Raw genomic sequence first — 19,419 nt, forward strand, 5'->3', positions numbered from 1 at the left:
CGTCACTTCCAAATTGTTAAATTTTCATTCTTTTCTATGGCATTTCCTGTAACTTTATCACGGTTTAAGAGCCCAATCCAAGAGACTTTAGCACCAGCTTCTAATCATCCCTTCCCCCTTTTCAACTCAACAAATGTCCTAATTTATATGAATAAATTATATACGAATCATCATGACAGCGCGCAAAGTTCTGGGTATACGTTAGCCGACAATGCACAAATAAAGATTTTCTCGAACAGAAGTCATTAGAAAGACGTGTTATTTATCATTCAAGACACATTATTATGGCGATGCGGCACCTTAAAATCATTTTGCGAGCCACAGCGTCGGCTGGCCGTCTAAAAAACGAAGGGCCCATTAGCGAATTATCCCAAAGCTGCCAAATTCCTCAATTTCATTTGCTTAGAATGTTGATAAAATTGATAGGGTTAAACAAACACAAAGTAGAAACAATAGGGAATTTTTTTTTTTTCATGACAGTGGAATTCAATTCAGTGGATATTTCGGCCCTATGCCCAAGTGCCGTGATCAGCACAACATGAGAATATATATATATATATATATATATATATATATATATATATATATATATATATATATATATATATATATATATATATATATATATATATATATACACGAACTTACATTAAAATGTGAGAATTGAAACTAATAATATTTTTAAAAACTTTTTAAAAACAACCCTAGCATCCTTACTTCAGCAAAGTTCAACCAGGACTATTAAGTCGTGGTTGAACTTCGTTGAAGTAAGGATGCTGAGGCTGTTTTGGACATAGGGCCGAAATATCCACTGAATAGACTTCCACTGTCATGGGAAAAAATCCGTATTGTTTCTACTTTGTGTTTGTTTGGTATGGAAAGGAAGTGTGGTCTTTGTCGCTATAATTGATAGGGTATCTTGCAAGAGCGTTTCCATTATTTTTGTTCGGGGAAAAGGGTACAAAAAGAACTTTAAAAAGCGCATCAAAAATTTGTTCAGATGGATTTGTTAAATCTTTACGAATCGGGCAAAATTTTCGCTACCTTTTCTTCACGCTATGAGGGGGTTCGATCCCGGTACCTCTCCCCTAGATAGGGCATTGGTATCTTGATGTGTCAACAGTTCGAAAAGCTAACGAGAGGCTAATTTAAAACGAAGAAAAATATAACCTTTTACTAGCTATTAAGCAAAAGTGCTGTTTATTCAATGTAGCTACAGGGGAAATAATACGTCTCCTGTGTCAGTAAGGTTTTCAATCAAAGCGGGTGGCACCACAGGGAACTACTAAAGCCACAAAATTGATGAAATGATATTTCCTTTGATCAGATTTTTAACGTTTTCTAAGCAGGTACACTAGAATAATTTTTAGGAACTGTCCTTTCCTGAACTTCAAAAAGAGATTTCCGCTCCGTTTAATCAGAAAAAAAAATAAATAAATAAAATTCACGCTTTCTGATGATGAAGGTTTCATTAAAACTTAACATCCCTATCACCAGCACAAAATGAGGGAAGTTAATGGTTTTTCTAAAATTTTGGGAGCGTAAGTTTAGGCTTCTAGTCGTCTTTCTTCCCTTTAATACATTCATGCAGAGGGATCTAGCACACTCCTGACTTTCGAAAATTACTACGAAAGCTTTGAAATTGGTGATTGTTGCAAGAAATTCCAGGAAAATACAGTATGCATACCAAAGCCCATTCGTGTAAAGGATGCGGCGATCTTACCTAGTGATAAATGCATATACTAAGCAAGCATATGCTCAAAGATCTATTTCAGGGGGGGGGTCAAACCAAATAAAAGGTTTTAAAACTGTGAGGAGGATCATTAAAATCTCAAAACATTGCGTCAGAATCACTCACCCCCTCATATGCATGCCTAACAACCAATTATGGCAAGACATTTCAGCGCAGAGTGCGATTTAGTGCCCAATTGGGTAATATTTATAGCAAACACGCCTAACGATAAATTCGTGACCAAAGCAGACACGTGTAAAAATTTTGTTTTATGGGTAACGGCGGGAAAAAAATTATGGGGAGGATTATTAAAATATCAAGACTTAACGATAATGACTAAAAGTCCTAGTCCCTCATGCCCCTCCTCCCACTCCGTGCCTTACAAGCACCAATGATCACAGACATTTACAGGCTTTATAATAATAGTCTATATCTATATCTAGTCTATAATAGTCTATATATTGAAACAGGGACTGCTCCGGTTAGCTTCAATCAGTTACACACCTCACTGTAGGGCCAGGCGTAAAATCTTTGGCCTTCCCATACATTAATTTAAAAAAAAAAAATCCCACAAAACAAGTTTTTCAAAGAAAAGTAAAGAGAAGAATGAACAAGAATAATGTCAAATAATCTTCCAAGCGTAAAACTACCACAAATCACAGTAAGTAAATAAATAAACTCTAAACGAATAGAAATTAAAATAAATAGCCAAGTCAAACTCAAAACAAGCAAAAAATTAACATGACTAGGCTGATAACCCCCATACCTTCTCAAGACCAGAACACAATTTACGCTTTACTGAAAAAAACAATGACCGTGGATTGTCAGTTTAATTGATATCCTGATATTTCTTCCTTACAAGTTCCGATAATTTTTTTTTTTATTTATGGAAGTAAGAAAAGTTAAAACATTTCAAACATATTTTTTTCAATAAAGTGCAAATTGTGTTCTGGGCTTGAGAAAGCTTGGGGTTATCAGCCCTACTCAAGATAATTTTTGCTCATTTTTAGTTTGACTTGGCTATTTATTGTAATTTCTGTTCGTTTTTAGTTTCATTTATTTATTGATATTGATTGTGGTAGTTTTACGCTTGGAAATTTATTTGACTTTATTTTTGCTCATTATTGGCTTAATGGAGCTCTTTACTTTTCTTTGTAAAACTTGTTTTGTGGAAAATGTTTTTTAAATAAATTTCTGTTCGTTTTTTTATTGACGCAGTCTTTTTAGTGGAAAAAACATTTTATATTTTTTCAGTTTTTTCTATAAGAATCCATAGTATTGGTTGCTATTTGTATGTTGGAGAAACTTTTTCAACAATTATTAATCCTGACACAAACAGTATTTTTTAATTTAATTTTATAATTTCTGAAGTTGACCTGAAAATAAACCTTAATATCATTCCCAAAAGATTCTATCTATGCTCTTTGAAACCCTGGATACACTTACACATTGTTCCCTTTATTTAGATTGTAAGAGAAGAAGCAGTAATAGTAGCATCCACAAAAGTTTCAATTTATTACTCCCAGTCGTTCTCAATATATTTCTGAGGTGTCTTATGGGCAACCATAAACACAATGCCTTTTGATTTATTGTAAAGTAACATTTAGTTTTAAAGCATAATGGGCCAATTGCATAATTGTGGGGGTTGACATGCCTAATATCCCAAACAAAGTTGCTGGACGTTCTACTATGCTGAGCTAAATGACTGTCTCAAAATTTTGACTGCGTGCGTTTGGAAAATGAAAGGGCTTGAGAGAAGGGCTGCATGCCCTTCAATTTCTTGTTACTCTTAAAAAGGACACCAGAACTTTTAATTTTCAATTGAATAAGCTCCTTCAAAAGTTGCAAGGACATTTCTAGCTATTATAGAGTGGTGCTGCCTATGATATTGCATATATGTCCTTTTAATAACCTACATGCCTACAGTTTTTTTCCTTTAATTGAAACTCTTAACGTTCCCTAAAAATTTCATATTAATACCTTTAGCGTTATTAGTTACATTAACTGTAGTGATAGTATTAGAAGTATACACATAGTGCCTTCTGGCTAGTTCAAAAATCCCCCACAACTTACCCTTAAAGGCCTAAATTAATAATATAAGTTGTCCTTTAGACATTGCTTTGTCACCTTTTTGAAAGTCCGCATGCTTACAGTTTTTTTTTTTATTATTTAGTTCAACATCCGCCAAAATATTCCTCAAAAGCTGCACCTTAATACCCCTAGCTTGCGCAGTAGCAATAATTGCAATAACATCATCTCCCTTATCATTTCCTAAATTTTCCAAACTAATATACTCAGTTATTCCTGTATTGTACCCTTTTGACGATCCGTATACGCATAACGTGTTTTGATTTAATTCAACACTCCCCTCAACATCCTCTGAAAGGCTCACCTGAATACCCTTCGTCTTCTTGGAAAGCAAAGTTCAAACATGCATACCTTTCTCAACAGCATATACTACGTGTAAATAATGAACGAATTTCCTAACTTACAGCCCTTGTCGTGAGAATTGTGGGGAGGTTAACGTCCCTAATACTGGACCTTTCAACAATGCTGAACAAAATAGCTATCTTAAAATTTCGATAGGATATGTTTAGGGAGACGATCAGCATAGGGGGGAGGATGACGTCCCTCCATTCACATCTGACTCTGAATAGTTGACTCTTAATTACGTTTAAAAAATTTTAACCTTTAATAAATAAAACAATTGTTAAAACTTCAAGAAATATATTAGTAGGCCTATATGTATACTAAGCTGACAATCTACAGCATTTTTTTTTTCAGTAAAGTGCAAATTATGTTCTGGTCTTGAAAAGGTACGGGGGTTGTCAAAGACATAAAATCTAGACCTTTCAAATAGATTGAACAAAATGGCTATTTCGAAATTTTGATTTTTCATGTTTAGGGAGTTTATGGGCGTGGGAGGAGGCTTGTTGCCCTCCAATCACTTTTGATCAATAAAAAGAGTACTAGAACTTTCAATTTCCAATCCAATGAGCCTTTTCAAAAAAAAACAACAAATGACAATTTCAAAATTTCTATCAGATACATTTCTGGAAAATACGGGGTTGGGGGGGGAGTTATCCACCCTTTGATCACTCTCAATCTTAAAAAGGACACTCGAAATTTGATTACCAATCCAATGAGCCCCATCCGAAGTTTATACGATCACCCTTTCTATATACCTTATTTTCCCCCAGGACATAACTTACAACCCTTGCCCTGAGGGTTGTGGAGAGGAGGGTGTCATCCTTAAAGACATAACTTCCGGACCTTTCAATTACTTTGAAGAAAATGGCTATCTCAAAATTTTGATCGGGTGAGTTTGGGGAGACGGTGGGCGTTAGAGGGGGGTTAGTTACCCTCCGATCACATTTGACAATTAAAAAGGGCACTATCCCTTTCAATTTCCAATCGAATGAGCTCTTTTCGAAGTTTCTACGACAATAAATGGCCATTTCGAAATTTCTATTAGATACATTTCGGGAAAAAGGTGTTCACCCTCCGATCACTCTGAATCTTAAATAGAGCACAAGAACTTCTGATTACCAATCTAATGAGCCCCCTTCGAAGTTTATACAATCACCTTTCCTATATACACCTTATACGCCACCAGGGCATAACTTATAACCCTTACTCTGAGGGCTCTGGGAGGGTTGTCATCCTCAAAGACATAATTTCCGAACTTTCATTTACGTTGAACAAAATGGCTATATCAAAATTTTGATTGGATTGATTCGGAAAAATGGTGGGCGTGGGAGGGGGGTTAGTTGCCCTCCAATTACTTTCTTGATTATTAAAAAGGGCACTAGCCCTTTTAATTTCCAATCAAATGAGCCTTTTTCGAAGTTCCTACGACAACAAATGGCCATCTCAAGATTTTCATCAGATGTATTTTGGGAAATATGAGGTGTAGGGGAGGGTTATCAGCCTCCCATCATTCTGAATCTAAAAAGGGCACTAAAACTTCTGATTGGCAATCCAATTACCCCCTCTGATATTTATACGACAACTCTTTCTAAATAAACCTTATATGCCCCCAGGGCATAACTTACAAGCCTTGCCTTGAGGGTTGAAGGGGAGGGGGAGGTGTCATCCTAGAATACAGGGGAGGAGGTGTTATCCCAAATACATAACTTCTGGACCTTTCAACTACGCTGAACAAAATGGCTATCTCAAAATTTTGATTGGATGTGTTTGGAAAAATGGTGGGCTTGGGAGGGGGGTTAGCTGTCCTCCAATTACTTGCTCGACTCTTAAGAAGGGCATTAGCCCCTTTTCAATTTCCGATCAAAAGAGCTTTTATCGAAGTTTCTACGATAACAAATGGCCATCTCAAGATTTTTATCAGACGCATTTTGGGAAAATACAGAGTTATACTTTTTAACTCTGAATCTAAAAAGGGCACTAAAACTTCTGATTGAAAATCCAATATGCCCCCTCCTAAATTTATACGATAATCCTTTCTATATAAACCTTATATGTCCCCAGGGCATAACTTAAAAACCCTTGCCTTGAGGGTTGAAGGGGAGGGGGAGGTGTCATCCTAGAATACACAATTTCCGGACTTTTCAACTACGTTGAACAAAATAGCTATCTCAAAATTTTGATTGGACGGGTTTAAGGAAACGGTGGGCGTCGGAGGGGGGGGGGGTTAGTTGCCCTTCAATTGCTTTTGACCATTAAAAAGGACACTAGCCCCTTCAATTTCCATCGAATGAGCCTTTTTCGAAGTTTCTACGACAACTCCTTCGATACGGAGTGCCCTGGTCTAAAAAAAAAGCTGTAAAATAAATAATACATTCTGTCCACACCGCTCTTTTCTTAGGTAGCGCTACTGCGCTACCTACGATTATGAGACAACGCCGAGTCAAGAAATTTCTTATACATGACATGGGCTTATTACCCCTAAAACTAATGATTATATAATTATTAACTACGGACAACAATCAATTATTCGATTGCACCGCAAGCCTCGCGATATAAGAAAAAAACATACAGGCCACATGCATTGCACTGATAAACAGAAGAAGAATGCCAAGTCATCTCAAGAGCTCATGAATACCGTTAAACGCCAAGAAGAAATTAACGCCCTTTTCGGATGATTGACAGAGTATATCAGCATAAATGTTTTCAAACTACTTCCTTTTAATGTATCATTTTGCACAGCTCGATTAACCACATCTTTGATAAGCAATACGATCTGAAGGCTAATTTCGGCCGCTTCCAATCACATATTACTTTGGGCCCATACCGTGTTTCCCCCCTCAGGCATAATATATCATGGAGACTCAAAAACAGTTCCTAACGCCGTGCCCAAAAGCCAAGGAGGTGCATCTGACATTTCCCTAATCTTACCCCAAAATAAATTCAGTTGCAAAAACAAAGAACCTAAAAAAATGGTATTCGATAACCCCAAAAAAACTCAACTTTTTAGAGAGTTAGAAATTGTGATTTCTGAAAACTAAAGAGGGTTTGATAATTTATTTTATTCAATTACTATTTTTATATGTGGAAAAAATAGAGTGGCCATATTTATGTCACGTTTTTGAGCAGCAACATGAAATTTGCCACTAAATAAAGAATATTTGCCCCCGGGATTTATATAGGGGATGATTTAAGACAGAAAATAGCATTGGATCTAAACCAGGTAAAATTTCTGACAATCTGTCATCCTTTATCCGCAGAACGTGTCCTAGCCATCTCCTCCTTTTTCTCTTTATAGCCCTAGAAAATGGGATTGAACCGCATTTTCCGTATAACTTATTGTTTGAGATCTGGTTAGTCAGTCGGGTATTTTAAGAATTACTTCGGACCATATCCAGGTATGGGTCGGGGAGAAAGAGGTTGAGAGTTCAGTGTTAAGCAGATTCTATCACATCTACATTGAGCTAGTTACAATAGATTTATTTTTTTGGTCCCTTTCCCAGTGTCTCATCTGGTTCTAAATGCTCAAAAGTCTTTAATTTGCTATATACGAGCTATTTTGAAAGATGGAACTGGAACTCTAGTAGTGCTTCGCCTCGTTTTTGTAACCATTTCTTTTCCCCCTGCTTATCTCCGAAAAAGTTAATTATACAAAAAATTATCTGTTAAAGTAAAAGAAACCAGAAATAATTATTTGGGTCTTTTTAAGTTACTGTAAAAATTTGTGTCATGCAGCTTGAAGCTACATATATCATTACTACTACTGCAAACAACTCACCGGAGCAATAAGCCTCCAGAGGCCAACACAGCTATGCACGCTCTTCCTCCATCCTAATCTATTCAAAGCCTTCCTCTTTACACCCTCCTACGAATTTCCCATTTCCCTTAAATCTTTCTTTACCACATCCTTCGACTCCAACCGCAGATGACCCTCTTTCTGTTTAGCCCTAGACGGTTGGCTAAAAAGGACAAACTTTGGCGATCTGTCCTCCTTCATCCGCAGAACGTGTCCTAGTCATCTCAATTTTTTATTTAATTATAGTCCTAGAAAGCGGGATTGAACCACACTTTCCATAAAGCCTACTGTTTGAAATACGGTCAGTCAGCTGGGTACCCAAAACAATCTGTGAAACCTCATTCAGAACAAGAGCTAAGAGCTCATATGGCACTTGTGACGAGGCATGAAGAGCTAAGAGCCAAGAGATCATATGGTATGAGCTCTAACAAAATTCTATGAATCAATAGATTGATTTAAAAGGAAAATAAGAGGTTTAATGCCGGTCAGGATTTATAATAAGAGCTCTGAGTCACGATGTCCTTCTAAATATCAAAATTCATTAAGATCCGATCACCCACTCGTATGCTATAAATACCTAATTTTTCCTCTCCCTTTAGCCCCCCAGATGGTCGAATCTAGGAAAACGACTTTATCAAGTCAATTTGTGCAGCTCCCTGACACGCCTATCAATTTTCATCGTCCTAGCACGTCCAAAAGCACCAAACTCGCCAAATCACTGAACCCTCCCACCAACTCCCCCAAAACGAGCGAATCCAGTACGGTTCCGTCATTCATGTATCAAGGACATTTGCTTATTCTATCCACCAAGCTTCATCCCGATTCCTCCACTCAAAGTTTTTTCCAAGATTTCCCTCTCCAACTCCCCCCAATGTCAAAAGATCTAGTTGGGATTTGAAATAAAAGGTCTGAAACACGAATTTCTTCTAAATATCAAATTTCATTCAGATCCGATCACCTATTTGTAAGATAAAAATACCCCAATTTTCACGTTTTCCAAGAATTCCGGTTTCCCCCTCCAATCCCCCCAATGTCACAGGATCTGGTCGGAATTTAAAATTAGAACTTTAAAGCACAAGAGCCTTCTAAATATCAAATTTTCTTAAGATCTGGTGTCACCCTTTCGTAAGTTACAAATACCTCAATTTTCAAAATTACACCCCCCCCCCAACCCCACGAAAGAGAGCAGATCCGGTCCGGTAATGTCAGTCACGTATCTTAGACAGGTTTTTATTCTTCCCCTCCAGTTTCATCCGGATCTCACCACTTTAAGTATTTTCAAAGATTTCCGGTACCCCCCAACTGCCCCCCCCAATTACGCTGGATCCGGTTGAGATTTAAAATAAGACATCTTAGTTACGAAGTCCTTCTAAATATGAAATTTCATTAAGATCCAATCATCCTTCGTAAGTGGAAAATACGTCATTTTTCTAATTTTCAGAATTACCCCCCCCCCCCCCAATAGAGCGGATCCGTTCCAATTATGCAAATCACGTATCTAAGACTTCTGCTTATTTTTCCCACCAAGTTTCATCCCGATCCCTCCAATCTAAGCATTTTCCAAGTTTTAGGTTTCCCCTTCCCAACTCCCCCCAATGTCACCAGAACTGGTCGGGATTTAAAATAAGAGCTCTGAGACATGATATCCTTCTAAATATCCAATTTCATTGAGATACGATCACCCGTTCGTAAGTTAAAAGTACCTCATTTTTTCTAATTTTTAAGAATTAACCCCCCCCCCAACTACCCCAAAAGAGAGCGGATCCATTCCGGTTATGTCAATCATGTATCTAGGACTTTATTTTTCCCACCAATTTTCATCCTGATCCCTCCACTCTAAGTGTTTTCCAAGTTTTAGGTTCCCCCTCCCAACTCCCCCCCCCAATGTCACCAGATCCGGTCGAGATTTAAAATAAGACCTCTGAGACACGATATCCTTCTAAATATCAAATTTCATTGAGATCCGATCACCCGTTCGTTAGTTAAAAATACCTCATTTTTTTTATTTTTCAGAATCCCCCCCAACCAACCCCAAAGAGAGCGGATCCATTCCGGTTATGTCAATCATGTATCTAGGACTTGTGCTTATTTTTCCCACCAAGTTTCATCCCGATCATTCCACTCTTGTTTTTGCCAAGATTCTAGGTTTCCCCCTCCCAACTTCCCCCAATATCACCAGATCCGGTCAGATTTAAAATAACAGCTCTGAGGCACGATGTCCTTCCAAACATCAAATTTCATTCAGATCTGATCAACCGTTCGTAAGTTAAAAATACTTCAATTTTTCTATTTTTTCCGAATTAACGGGCCCCCACTCCCCCTCAGATGGTCAAATCGGGATAACGATTTCTAATTTAATCTGGTCCGGTTCCTGATACGCCTGCCAAATTTCATCGTCCTAGCTTACCTGGAAGTGCCTAAAGTAGCAAAACCGGGACCGACAGACCGACAAAATTTGCGATTGCTATATGTCACTTGGTTAATACCAAGTGCCATAAAAATGATCGTTCGAGAGGTATCCTTTTACTCGATCTCGAGTCACTGTATATTGTTTCTTGTGCACACTTAGCTTTTTCGCAGCTTCATGGGAATAGGACTCCCAGGTCCTATGTGTTTCGCCGTCTTTTACCTCTGATCAGAATAATTATCATCTTCCCAATACAACAAGAACTAAGAGTCCCGTTTTCCAAAAATTCCGGTTTCCCCCTCCAACTCCCCCCAATGTCACAGGATCTGGTCGGAATTTAAGATTAGAACTTTAAAGCACAAGATCCTTCTAAATATCAAATTTCATTAAGATCTGGTCACCCTTTCGTAAGTTACAAATACCTCAATTTTAAAAATTACCCCCCCCCAATTCCACCAAGGAGAGCAGATCCGGTCCGGTTATGTCAGTCACGTATCTTAGACAGGTTTCTATTCATCCTGATCTCACCGCCTTAAGTATTTTCTAAGATTTCCGGTCCCCCCCAACTGCACCCCCCCCCCCCCCAATTACGCTTGATCCGGTTGAGATTTAAAATAAGAGATCTGAGTTACGAGGTCCTTCTAAATATGAAGTTTCATGAAGATCCGATCACTCCTTCGTAAGTTAAAAATACGTCATTTTTTCTTCTTTTTCAGAATTAACCCCCCCCCCAATGGAGCAGAACCGTTCCAATTATAAAAATCACGTATGTAAGACTTCTGATTATTTTCTCCACCAAGTTTCATCCCGATCCCTCCAATCGAAGCGTTTTCCATGATTTTAGGTTCCCGCACCCCAAACTTCCCCCAATGTCACCATATCCGGTCAGGATTTAAAATAATTGCTCTGAGACACGATATCCTTCTAAATAACAAATTTCATTGAGATTCGATTACCCGTTCGTAAGTTAAAAATACCTCATTTTTTCTAATTTTTAAGAATTAACCCCTCCCTCAACTACCCCAAAGAGAGCGGATCCGTTCCGTTTATGTCAATCATGTATCCAGGACTTGTGCTTATTTTTCCCATCAAGTTTCATCCCGATCCCTCCACTCTAAGTGTTTTCCAAGTTTTAGGTTTCCCCCTCCCAACTCTCCCCCCCAATATCGCCAGATTCGGTCGGGTTTAAAATAAGAGCTCTCTGAGCCACGATATCCTTCTAAATAACAAATTTCATTGAGATTCGATTACCCGTTCGTAAGTTAAAAATACCTCATTTTTTCTAATTTTTCAGAAATAACCCCCCACCCCAACTACCCCAAAGAGAGCGGATCCGTTCCGTTTATGTCAATCATGTATCTAGGACTTGTGTTTATTTTTCCCACCAAGTTTCATCCCAATCCCTCCACTCTAAGTGCTTTCCAAGTTTTAGGTTACCCCCTCCCAACTCCCCCCCCAATGTCACCAGATCCAGTCAAGCTTTAAAATAAGAGCTCTAAGACACGATATCCTTCTTAACATCAAATTTCATTGAGATCCGATCACCCGTTTGTAAGTTAAAAATACCTCATTTTTCCTAATTTTTCAGAATTACCCCCCCCCCCCCAACTACCCAAAGAGAGCAGATCCGTTCCGATTATGTCAATCATGTATCTGGGACTTGTGCTTATTTTTCCCATCAAGTTTCATCCCGATCCCTCCACTCTAAGTGTTTTCCAAGATTTTAGGTTTCCCCCCTCCAATTCCCCCCAATGTCATCAGATTTGGTCGGGATTTAAAATGAGAGCTCTGAGACACAATATCATTCCAAACATCAAATTTCATTAAGATCCCATCACCCGCTCATAAGTTAAAAATACTTCATTTTTTCTATTTTTTACGAATTAACCGGCCCTCCACTCCCCCCCCCCCAGATGGTCAAATTGGGGAAACGACTATTTCTAATTTAAGCTGGTCATGTCCCTGATACGCCTGCCAAATTTCATTGTCCTAGCTTACCTGAAAGTGCCTAAAGTAGCAAAACCGGACCGACAGACCGACAGAATTGGCGATTGCTATATGTCGCTTAGTTAATACCAAGTGCCATAAAAAATCATATTCAAGTTCTTTTTAATTCTTCTGTACGCTCAGATTTCAACCCTTTAATGACGAGTCATATTGTGTGAAATAAGATACCTGAATCAGCTCGAAGGCGCCACTCTTCTAGGTTGTTCAAAGAAATCGTTAAAACATTTTTTGTACGGCCTTTTCCAGGCAGGATTCATTGGGGTCTATTTAATCTTGCTATGATCTATCTATTTGATTTATTTAATCTATACAATCTATTCAATTTATGTGTTCTACAAATGTTTTTTCTTCTCTTCTCTCTGTAAGTGACTTTTCTTTGATTGAGTGACTCGTGAATCTTCCTCCTTCTTTACAGGCAAAGGACCATTAGGGGCTATATTACACTGTATTATTGTATGTGTATTTAATCATGAATAAATCTCATCATCCCAGTGACAAAACAGATATTTTTTTTCAGTCAGCCATTGGGATGGTCCTAATGGCACAAATTCTTTCTTTTTTTTTGCAAAGAGCGGCATCAACAGGTTCATACCCCCTGACTTTGGTTTGAAAGGGCTTTCCATTGCTTAAAAGTTACACTATGCAAACAAAAAAATTGTCCTGTATTCGTTCTGGAGTGTCTTTCTAAGCAGTCTTAGAGGGTATTTCTCTATCCTTTGCTTGTAGAGATGCCTGCACCTATAACCAATAAAAACGTACTGCGAGTCAGCAGCAGACAGGAAACAGAGCTAAGCAAGCACTTCCAAAAATGTGTTCCACAAAGTTAAACGCCCAAAATTGTGTTAGCAGGATTTTTTAAACACCAGGAACATACACAGTAATTGATAAGAGAGAGTAACACAAGAACTGGCAAACTATATGATATTAGAAAAATACATGGTAAAAAAAAAAAATACCAAAACCTTGACACTTCAGGGAGAGGAGGTTACAGATCCGAATTTCTTTCTCTGTGGGCTTGATAAGTGCTTCACTGTTATTTGTGTAGTTTCATAATATGCCAGCCTAATTAGATATCAACAGAAGGGATATCAATTTGTCACTCTAAGCATCATTTTTGGTGCACCCCCCCCCCCGAAAAAAGGGGCATCCACAGACAATACAAGAAATAAATGATAGCAGGAAAATGCCGTTTCAGATCTTGAAGCATCTTGATTAAACACTGAGGACATAAGAGCATGCTTTGGCATGACCCATAAGATCATGAAAACATTGCTGCAATTTCCTTGCATACGACGGAAGGCATGATTTAAATGATTGTAGTACTGATTCTAGTCATGAGCGTGACAAAATATTGCTTTAAGGCAAACCGGTATCCAGGATGGAGCATGTTACCGGGTTTGCACTCCTCCCCCCCCCAAAAAAAAGGAATTGTCAGACTCGTAAAATCGCAACAAAAGTGCATATAAACAAATTTTCGCTGAGTTTTTTAAGTTTTTTCTCGTACCCCCCCCCCCCGAACAATAATTCTCGATACATCCTTTCTTGAGCGAGGGGGAAAATAAGCGGCGTTTGTAGTATAAGAGGGAGTAGGGAACAGTGACGGGTCAAGAGGGTAGGAAGCGGTTTCCGCCTTAGCTATGGCACAGTTTTTACTTACGTCTATACAAATAAGTTAACCATTGAAGTGGCAAAACATACCCATGGATAGAGTGAAGTTTTTATGCAGCTTGTGATGTTAATGCAACTTTAACGTGTAAATACAAAACAAACCAAAGTTTTAGCCAGTATTACCCCCCCAGCAAATGATGAAGACTGCAGAAATCCCTTGTTCTATCCCATTTGAAAGAAATTCTTTCTTTTTCTTATTATTATATAAATTCTAACACAGTTGCCCACGGCTATGTTCATGAAAGTATTGTTATGAACTGTGTTTCCAACCATTGTTTCCGAATTAATTTGATAGAAATTCTCCGAGTCGAAATTTTTCGCACAGACAATGAAGGCAGAAGTTGGAGAAACTAGAAAAAAACAGAAATTTGCCTTGTTGAGAAACATAGTGCTGGAAACAAACGACCCAGCTTAAGCTCCAAGCTTTCCATCAGGAAAGCTATCTTAGGCAGGCTATCCTACCTTATGAAATATTGTGTGTAGGCGCTCAGAGCAAACTTTCAAAATTTCTATTTCTAGCTCAATGGAGAACATGTTGTTGAAGTATTTTCATTATGTAATTTAAATATCAAAATTCTATAGGCATTTCAAAGCATAAACACAGGAAATAGACTGGATAAACTGAACAAGTGCACGCATAATAGAGATGATACGTTGTGGTCGCAAATTTGGTGTCAAGGCATCAAATCTAGAATAGTTACTTTTTCAAGCATTATCTTTTTTAACATAAAATATGAAAGCTGAAAACAAACAAAACTAAAACAAGTACCTTCAATGGAGACCACGTGATCTCGAATTTGTTGTCCAAGCGTTAAATCTGGAATAGACTCGATCAGATCATAAATGGAATAGATTGAAGGGTGAACACTTTCAAATCGTTGTATCTCTTGGCGTATTGCCAAAGAAATATTCCAAAAAGGGTGGATCTGAGTAATAGGTCTTGATGTCATTTAAAAATCTGGAGAAAAAAAAAATCACATTAAAGGCTGAACAGACAAATGAAACATCATGCTTTTTTACTATATGCTAGTATGTTTCTTTTCTACTAAGGGAAGGAAAGATATTCAGAGAGGTAGATCTAAGTCCCAAAGTCAAATAAACACTCACTTCTATATGCGTCCGAGTTTTGGGTTATATGCGTGTTACCTTACTTTTATTTGATCAGAAGGGGTGAACTGAGTCCCAGAAAAAAATAGGCTAAAGGAAAAACAAGGACTTGTACAATTTTAACAACACATGTCTCAAGTCAGTATTAAAAGTCGGTTCCTGAAAATCCAAACCAGTAGTAAATCATCGCTGAAGGTGATTGTAGCCTAAACAGCCGATTATTACAAAAAAAACGAATTATAAACTCAACTGAAATCACAAACAAAAATGGGTAGAAACAATAGATTTTTGGCCCCAGGCAAGAGTTCCACAAAGCTTTCCAAAATGCAAAGTCATATTCATCAATCTGGCCTAAGGTTCACACTTTCCGTAAAAACTGCAGAGGTTGGACCCTTGCCACTTTCTATGAATAAGCTGAAATCGGGGTGCTAGAAAAAAAAAGAAAAAAAAAAACACAGCAAAAACCTAAGTATTGCTCTCGCAACACAATTAAGAGAAGAGTAAAAAAGTTTGTGACAGTTTGAATACGAATGAAGACAGTACCAGTAGTAGTAGTAATAATAATAATAGCAGTAGTTGTAGCAGTAGTATTATGATACAAATATTGTCTTTTGGTTAGTTCAAAATCCCCACAACAAGCATTGTAAGTTTAAATTACACAAATAAAACTATTCCTAAGATATTGTTGATATGCCCTTTCGACAACCTGCACAAAGATGGCAGGTTGTCATCTGTACAACAGAAATTTTCTCTGAAAACGTCACCTTCATACCCTTAAGTACAGTTGTAATAGTAGTCACAGCAGTAGTATAACTGATCAACTACATACAATTAGCCATTGCTATGATATTGTCAATTTGCTCTTTGATAACCTGTATATTCATGTGCTTCTTGAAATTTTCATCTTAATTTCATAATACAAGTAGTTCCAATAGAAGTAATAGTTGGAGCAATAGTAATAGTAGTAGTAGAACTAGTAAATGTTGCAGTAGCAGTAGTATTAGTAGTAGTGTGCACATATTGCATTTTGGTCAATCGATCTTCCCCTTTAGGTATTCTCTGAGAGTTCTAGGTTAATACACCAATCAATTCTTAAGATATACTATTTTGACCATCAATAGTCTTTCAAATTTCACCTTCATAGACTTAGCCTTAAAATCACTATTATTACGGTAGTTTTTGGTGGTAATAAAAGAAGTTGCATTGTTAGTGTTGTATTAGTAGTAATAGTAGCAGCAGTAGCATATGCATATTAACTTTTGGTCAGTTGAACATTACTTTCATGATGCCCTGGAAGTTTCACCTTTACACGTTAAGCCGTTCCAAAGTTATCGTTGAAATGCGCTTTTGACACATTGTTGACACCCTTTTCACCTTAACCCTTAAAGGTTGTTGCGATTGAAGTAGTAGTTGGAGTAGTTTAGTAGCAATAGTAGCATAAGGAAAACTAGCAGTGGTATTAGTGTAAGTAGCAACATGTATATATTACTTTTTTGTCAATTGCTCTTCCCCTTTAAGTATTCTCCAACAGTTTTAGCTTAATACCCAGATCAATCCTTGAGATACACCCGTTTCACTATCTGCATGTGCATAATATGGCTTGATTTAGTTCAAATTCTCCCTCAAAATTCTATCGAATTTTAACCTTCATGCATGTAGCCTTAATTGTACTAATATCATAGTAGCAAAGGTAGAAATAGGAACAATAGTAAAAGTAATAGTGTATAATTATTAGTAGTAACAGCAGTATTAATTTCAGCCACAATTCATTCCTTAAAATGTTAAGACTGCAGTGCTTGCTATTGCCTACTCTATGAATGACCTAATGAAATGAATGAAAATTGACTATTGCCAAATTATCTGTATGCTGTGATACAACAAAAGCTTTATATATGCTGATAAAAGACTATTTGAAAATATAAGCCTTTTCTTAAACAAAACTCAAGAACAGAAATCATTAGCTATTATTCTTCCAAAGTGATTTAAAGCTGAAACTATTCATGATATGAAATTAAAGCAATGGTACAGTGGAATAAAAGGACTGATAAAGGACTGGTGGTTTCTTTTTTTCCAGTAAGTCAATTTTAGCTATTATTAAGTTAAGATGGGCAATAACAAAAATAAAAGGAGACATTCAGATATTGATTCTAGCAAGGACATTGCTACAAGCACCCCAAATACGTCGAAAAAAAAAACAGATATTTGGAAGCCAGTGACAACTCTGTTTTTGTTAATGACAATATCAGAAGACTTTGTGAAGATGATGGAAATTACGTGTAGAACTCATGGCCCAGTTCAATCAATTGAACAGCAATTTATTGTAGTACGAAATAGACTAAAAGCAATTGAATCAGAGCAAATAGCCATATGGTATGGATTCTCTGGGCAAAACTCTTTGTATAAATGGTATAGAAAATAACGTTTCTTTGTTGAAAAATGATAATTTTAACCTGCATTCAGAAGTGAAGTATTTTAAAGAAAGATCCTGTGCATGTCTGATAGGTCATCATGATAGTATCATGGTCATCATGATAGTATCAGCCTAACAAAACAAATAATGTGGCTATATGGAATGCAGTATGTGAGGATGATCTATGATATGCCTCTAATCCCTTTCCCGATTGTGAACGAAATGAAAATCTTAGGAGTAACTTTCACTAGTGACTGTAGTTTCAGTACCGAAACCGTGAAACACCCTATGATCAAGCCCTCGCTAAATTAAATATATCTCCACTTAAAGTCCAGCTTGAACACCTTATTCAGCAATTTGGAAAATCTGTCCTAGCCAATAAGAGCCACCAAACACTACTACCCGAACCAGCCCCTCCCAATAGTCGAACTCGGTTACAAAATAAACTTCTACCCCCTAAAGTACGAACTAATCGTTACGCCAACTCATTTGTGCCTTTCTTCACATCAATTTTCAATGCTGAGTTGTAGTGCGTGATTTTTGGTTAAATGTATGATTTTGTCAACAAAAAAAAACAGAATTTAGCTATGCTAAGATAGTCAAACAGTTCGTGGTCACGAACTGTAGTAAGGAGCGACCCGGCTCAATAGTAAACGAAACTCTAAAAAAACGGAATTTTGATACTAATAAATACATCAAAAGAATCGGATTTTTATGATAATTTTAAATATATAAGTTTAATCAAATTTAGTCTTACCCATCAAAAGTTACGAGTCTGAGAAAATTTGCCTTATTTTGGAATATAGGGGGAAACATCCCCTAAAAGTCATAGAATCTTAACGAAAATCAAGCCATTAAATTCAGCGTATCAGAGACCCCTACTGTAGAAGTTTCAAGCACCTACCTACAAAAATGTGGAATTTGGTATTTTTGCCAGAAGACTGATCACAGGTGCGTATTATTTGTTTTCTTTTTTTCCCATGGGTGATCGTATCGACCCAGTGGTGCTAGATTATCGCGAGAGGGCTCGTTCGAACGGAAATTAAAAGTTCTAGTGCCCTTTTTAAGTGATCGAAAAAATTGGAGGGCACCTAGGCCCCCTTCCACGCTCATTTTCCCCGAAGTTACGTGGGAGGATCTTTCCATAGAGGAATTTGTCATGGGAGAAAATAATTTCCATGAAGGGGGCGCAGGATATTCTAGCACTATTTAAAACAAAAACAATACAATTAAAAAATAAATATGGAAAAGTTTTTTCAACTGAAAGTAAGGAGCAGCATTAAAACTTAAAATGCGCAGAAATTATTAATCATATTTGGAATCCATCTCCTCCTACATACCTCGCTCTTTACGCTAAAGTATTTTTAGTAATTTAAATTATTTATTCTACGGCCTTTGTGATTCAGGGGTCATCCTTAAAGAATTGGGACAAAATTTAAGCTTTAGTGTAAAGAGCGAGGTATTAACGAGGGGGCAAACCCCTTCATATACGTAATAAAAATATACAAGTATAGAAGTTCGTTACGTAAGTTATTTCGTAAGTTACGTATATTTTCTACTAATAAAAACGTTCGTATAATATTAAAAGTTCTAGTTGCCTTTTAAGTAACCAAAAGATTGGAGGGCAACTAGGCCTCCTCCCCCAGCCCTTTTTCTCAAAATCTTCCAATCAAAACTAAGAGAAAGCCATTTAGCCAAAAAAAAAAATTAATATGCAAATTTCATTTTAATCATTCATGTGCGGACAGCTAAAATCAAAAAATGTATTGATTCTAAAACGTTCAGAAATTAAATGAAAAAAAATAAGCTTTTTAACTGATAGCAAGGAGCAACATTAAAACTTAAAACGAACAGCAAGTACTCCA

The 19,419-nt window shown here is 37.1% G+C and overlaps 1 protein-coding gene across 1 annotated transcript in view; it reads right to left on the reverse strand.

Moving 5' to 3' along the window:
- LOC136042010 (arf-GAP with GTPase, ANK repeat and PH domain-containing protein 1-like) overlaps positions 1 to 19,419 on the reverse strand; it is a 223,948-nt gene that overhangs the window by 190,693 nt on the left and 13,836 nt on the right. The window contains exon 2 of the mRNA XM_065726849.1: positions 14,807 to 14,995. Coding sequence (XP_065582921.1) covers positions 14,807 to 14,987 — 181 coding nt within the window. The 5' untranslated portion in view covers positions 14,988 to 14,995. The remainder of the gene's footprint in view (positions 1 to 14,806; positions 14,996 to 19,419) is intronic.

Source organism: Artemia franciscana, unplaced genomic scaffold (assembly GCF_032884065.1).
Source record: "Artemia franciscana unplaced genomic scaffold, ASM3288406v1 PGA_scaffold_55, whole genome shotgun sequence".
In the NCBI taxonomy this organism is placed as follows: domain Eukaryota; kingdom Metazoa; phylum Arthropoda; class Branchiopoda; order Anostraca; family Artemiidae; genus Artemia; species Artemia franciscana.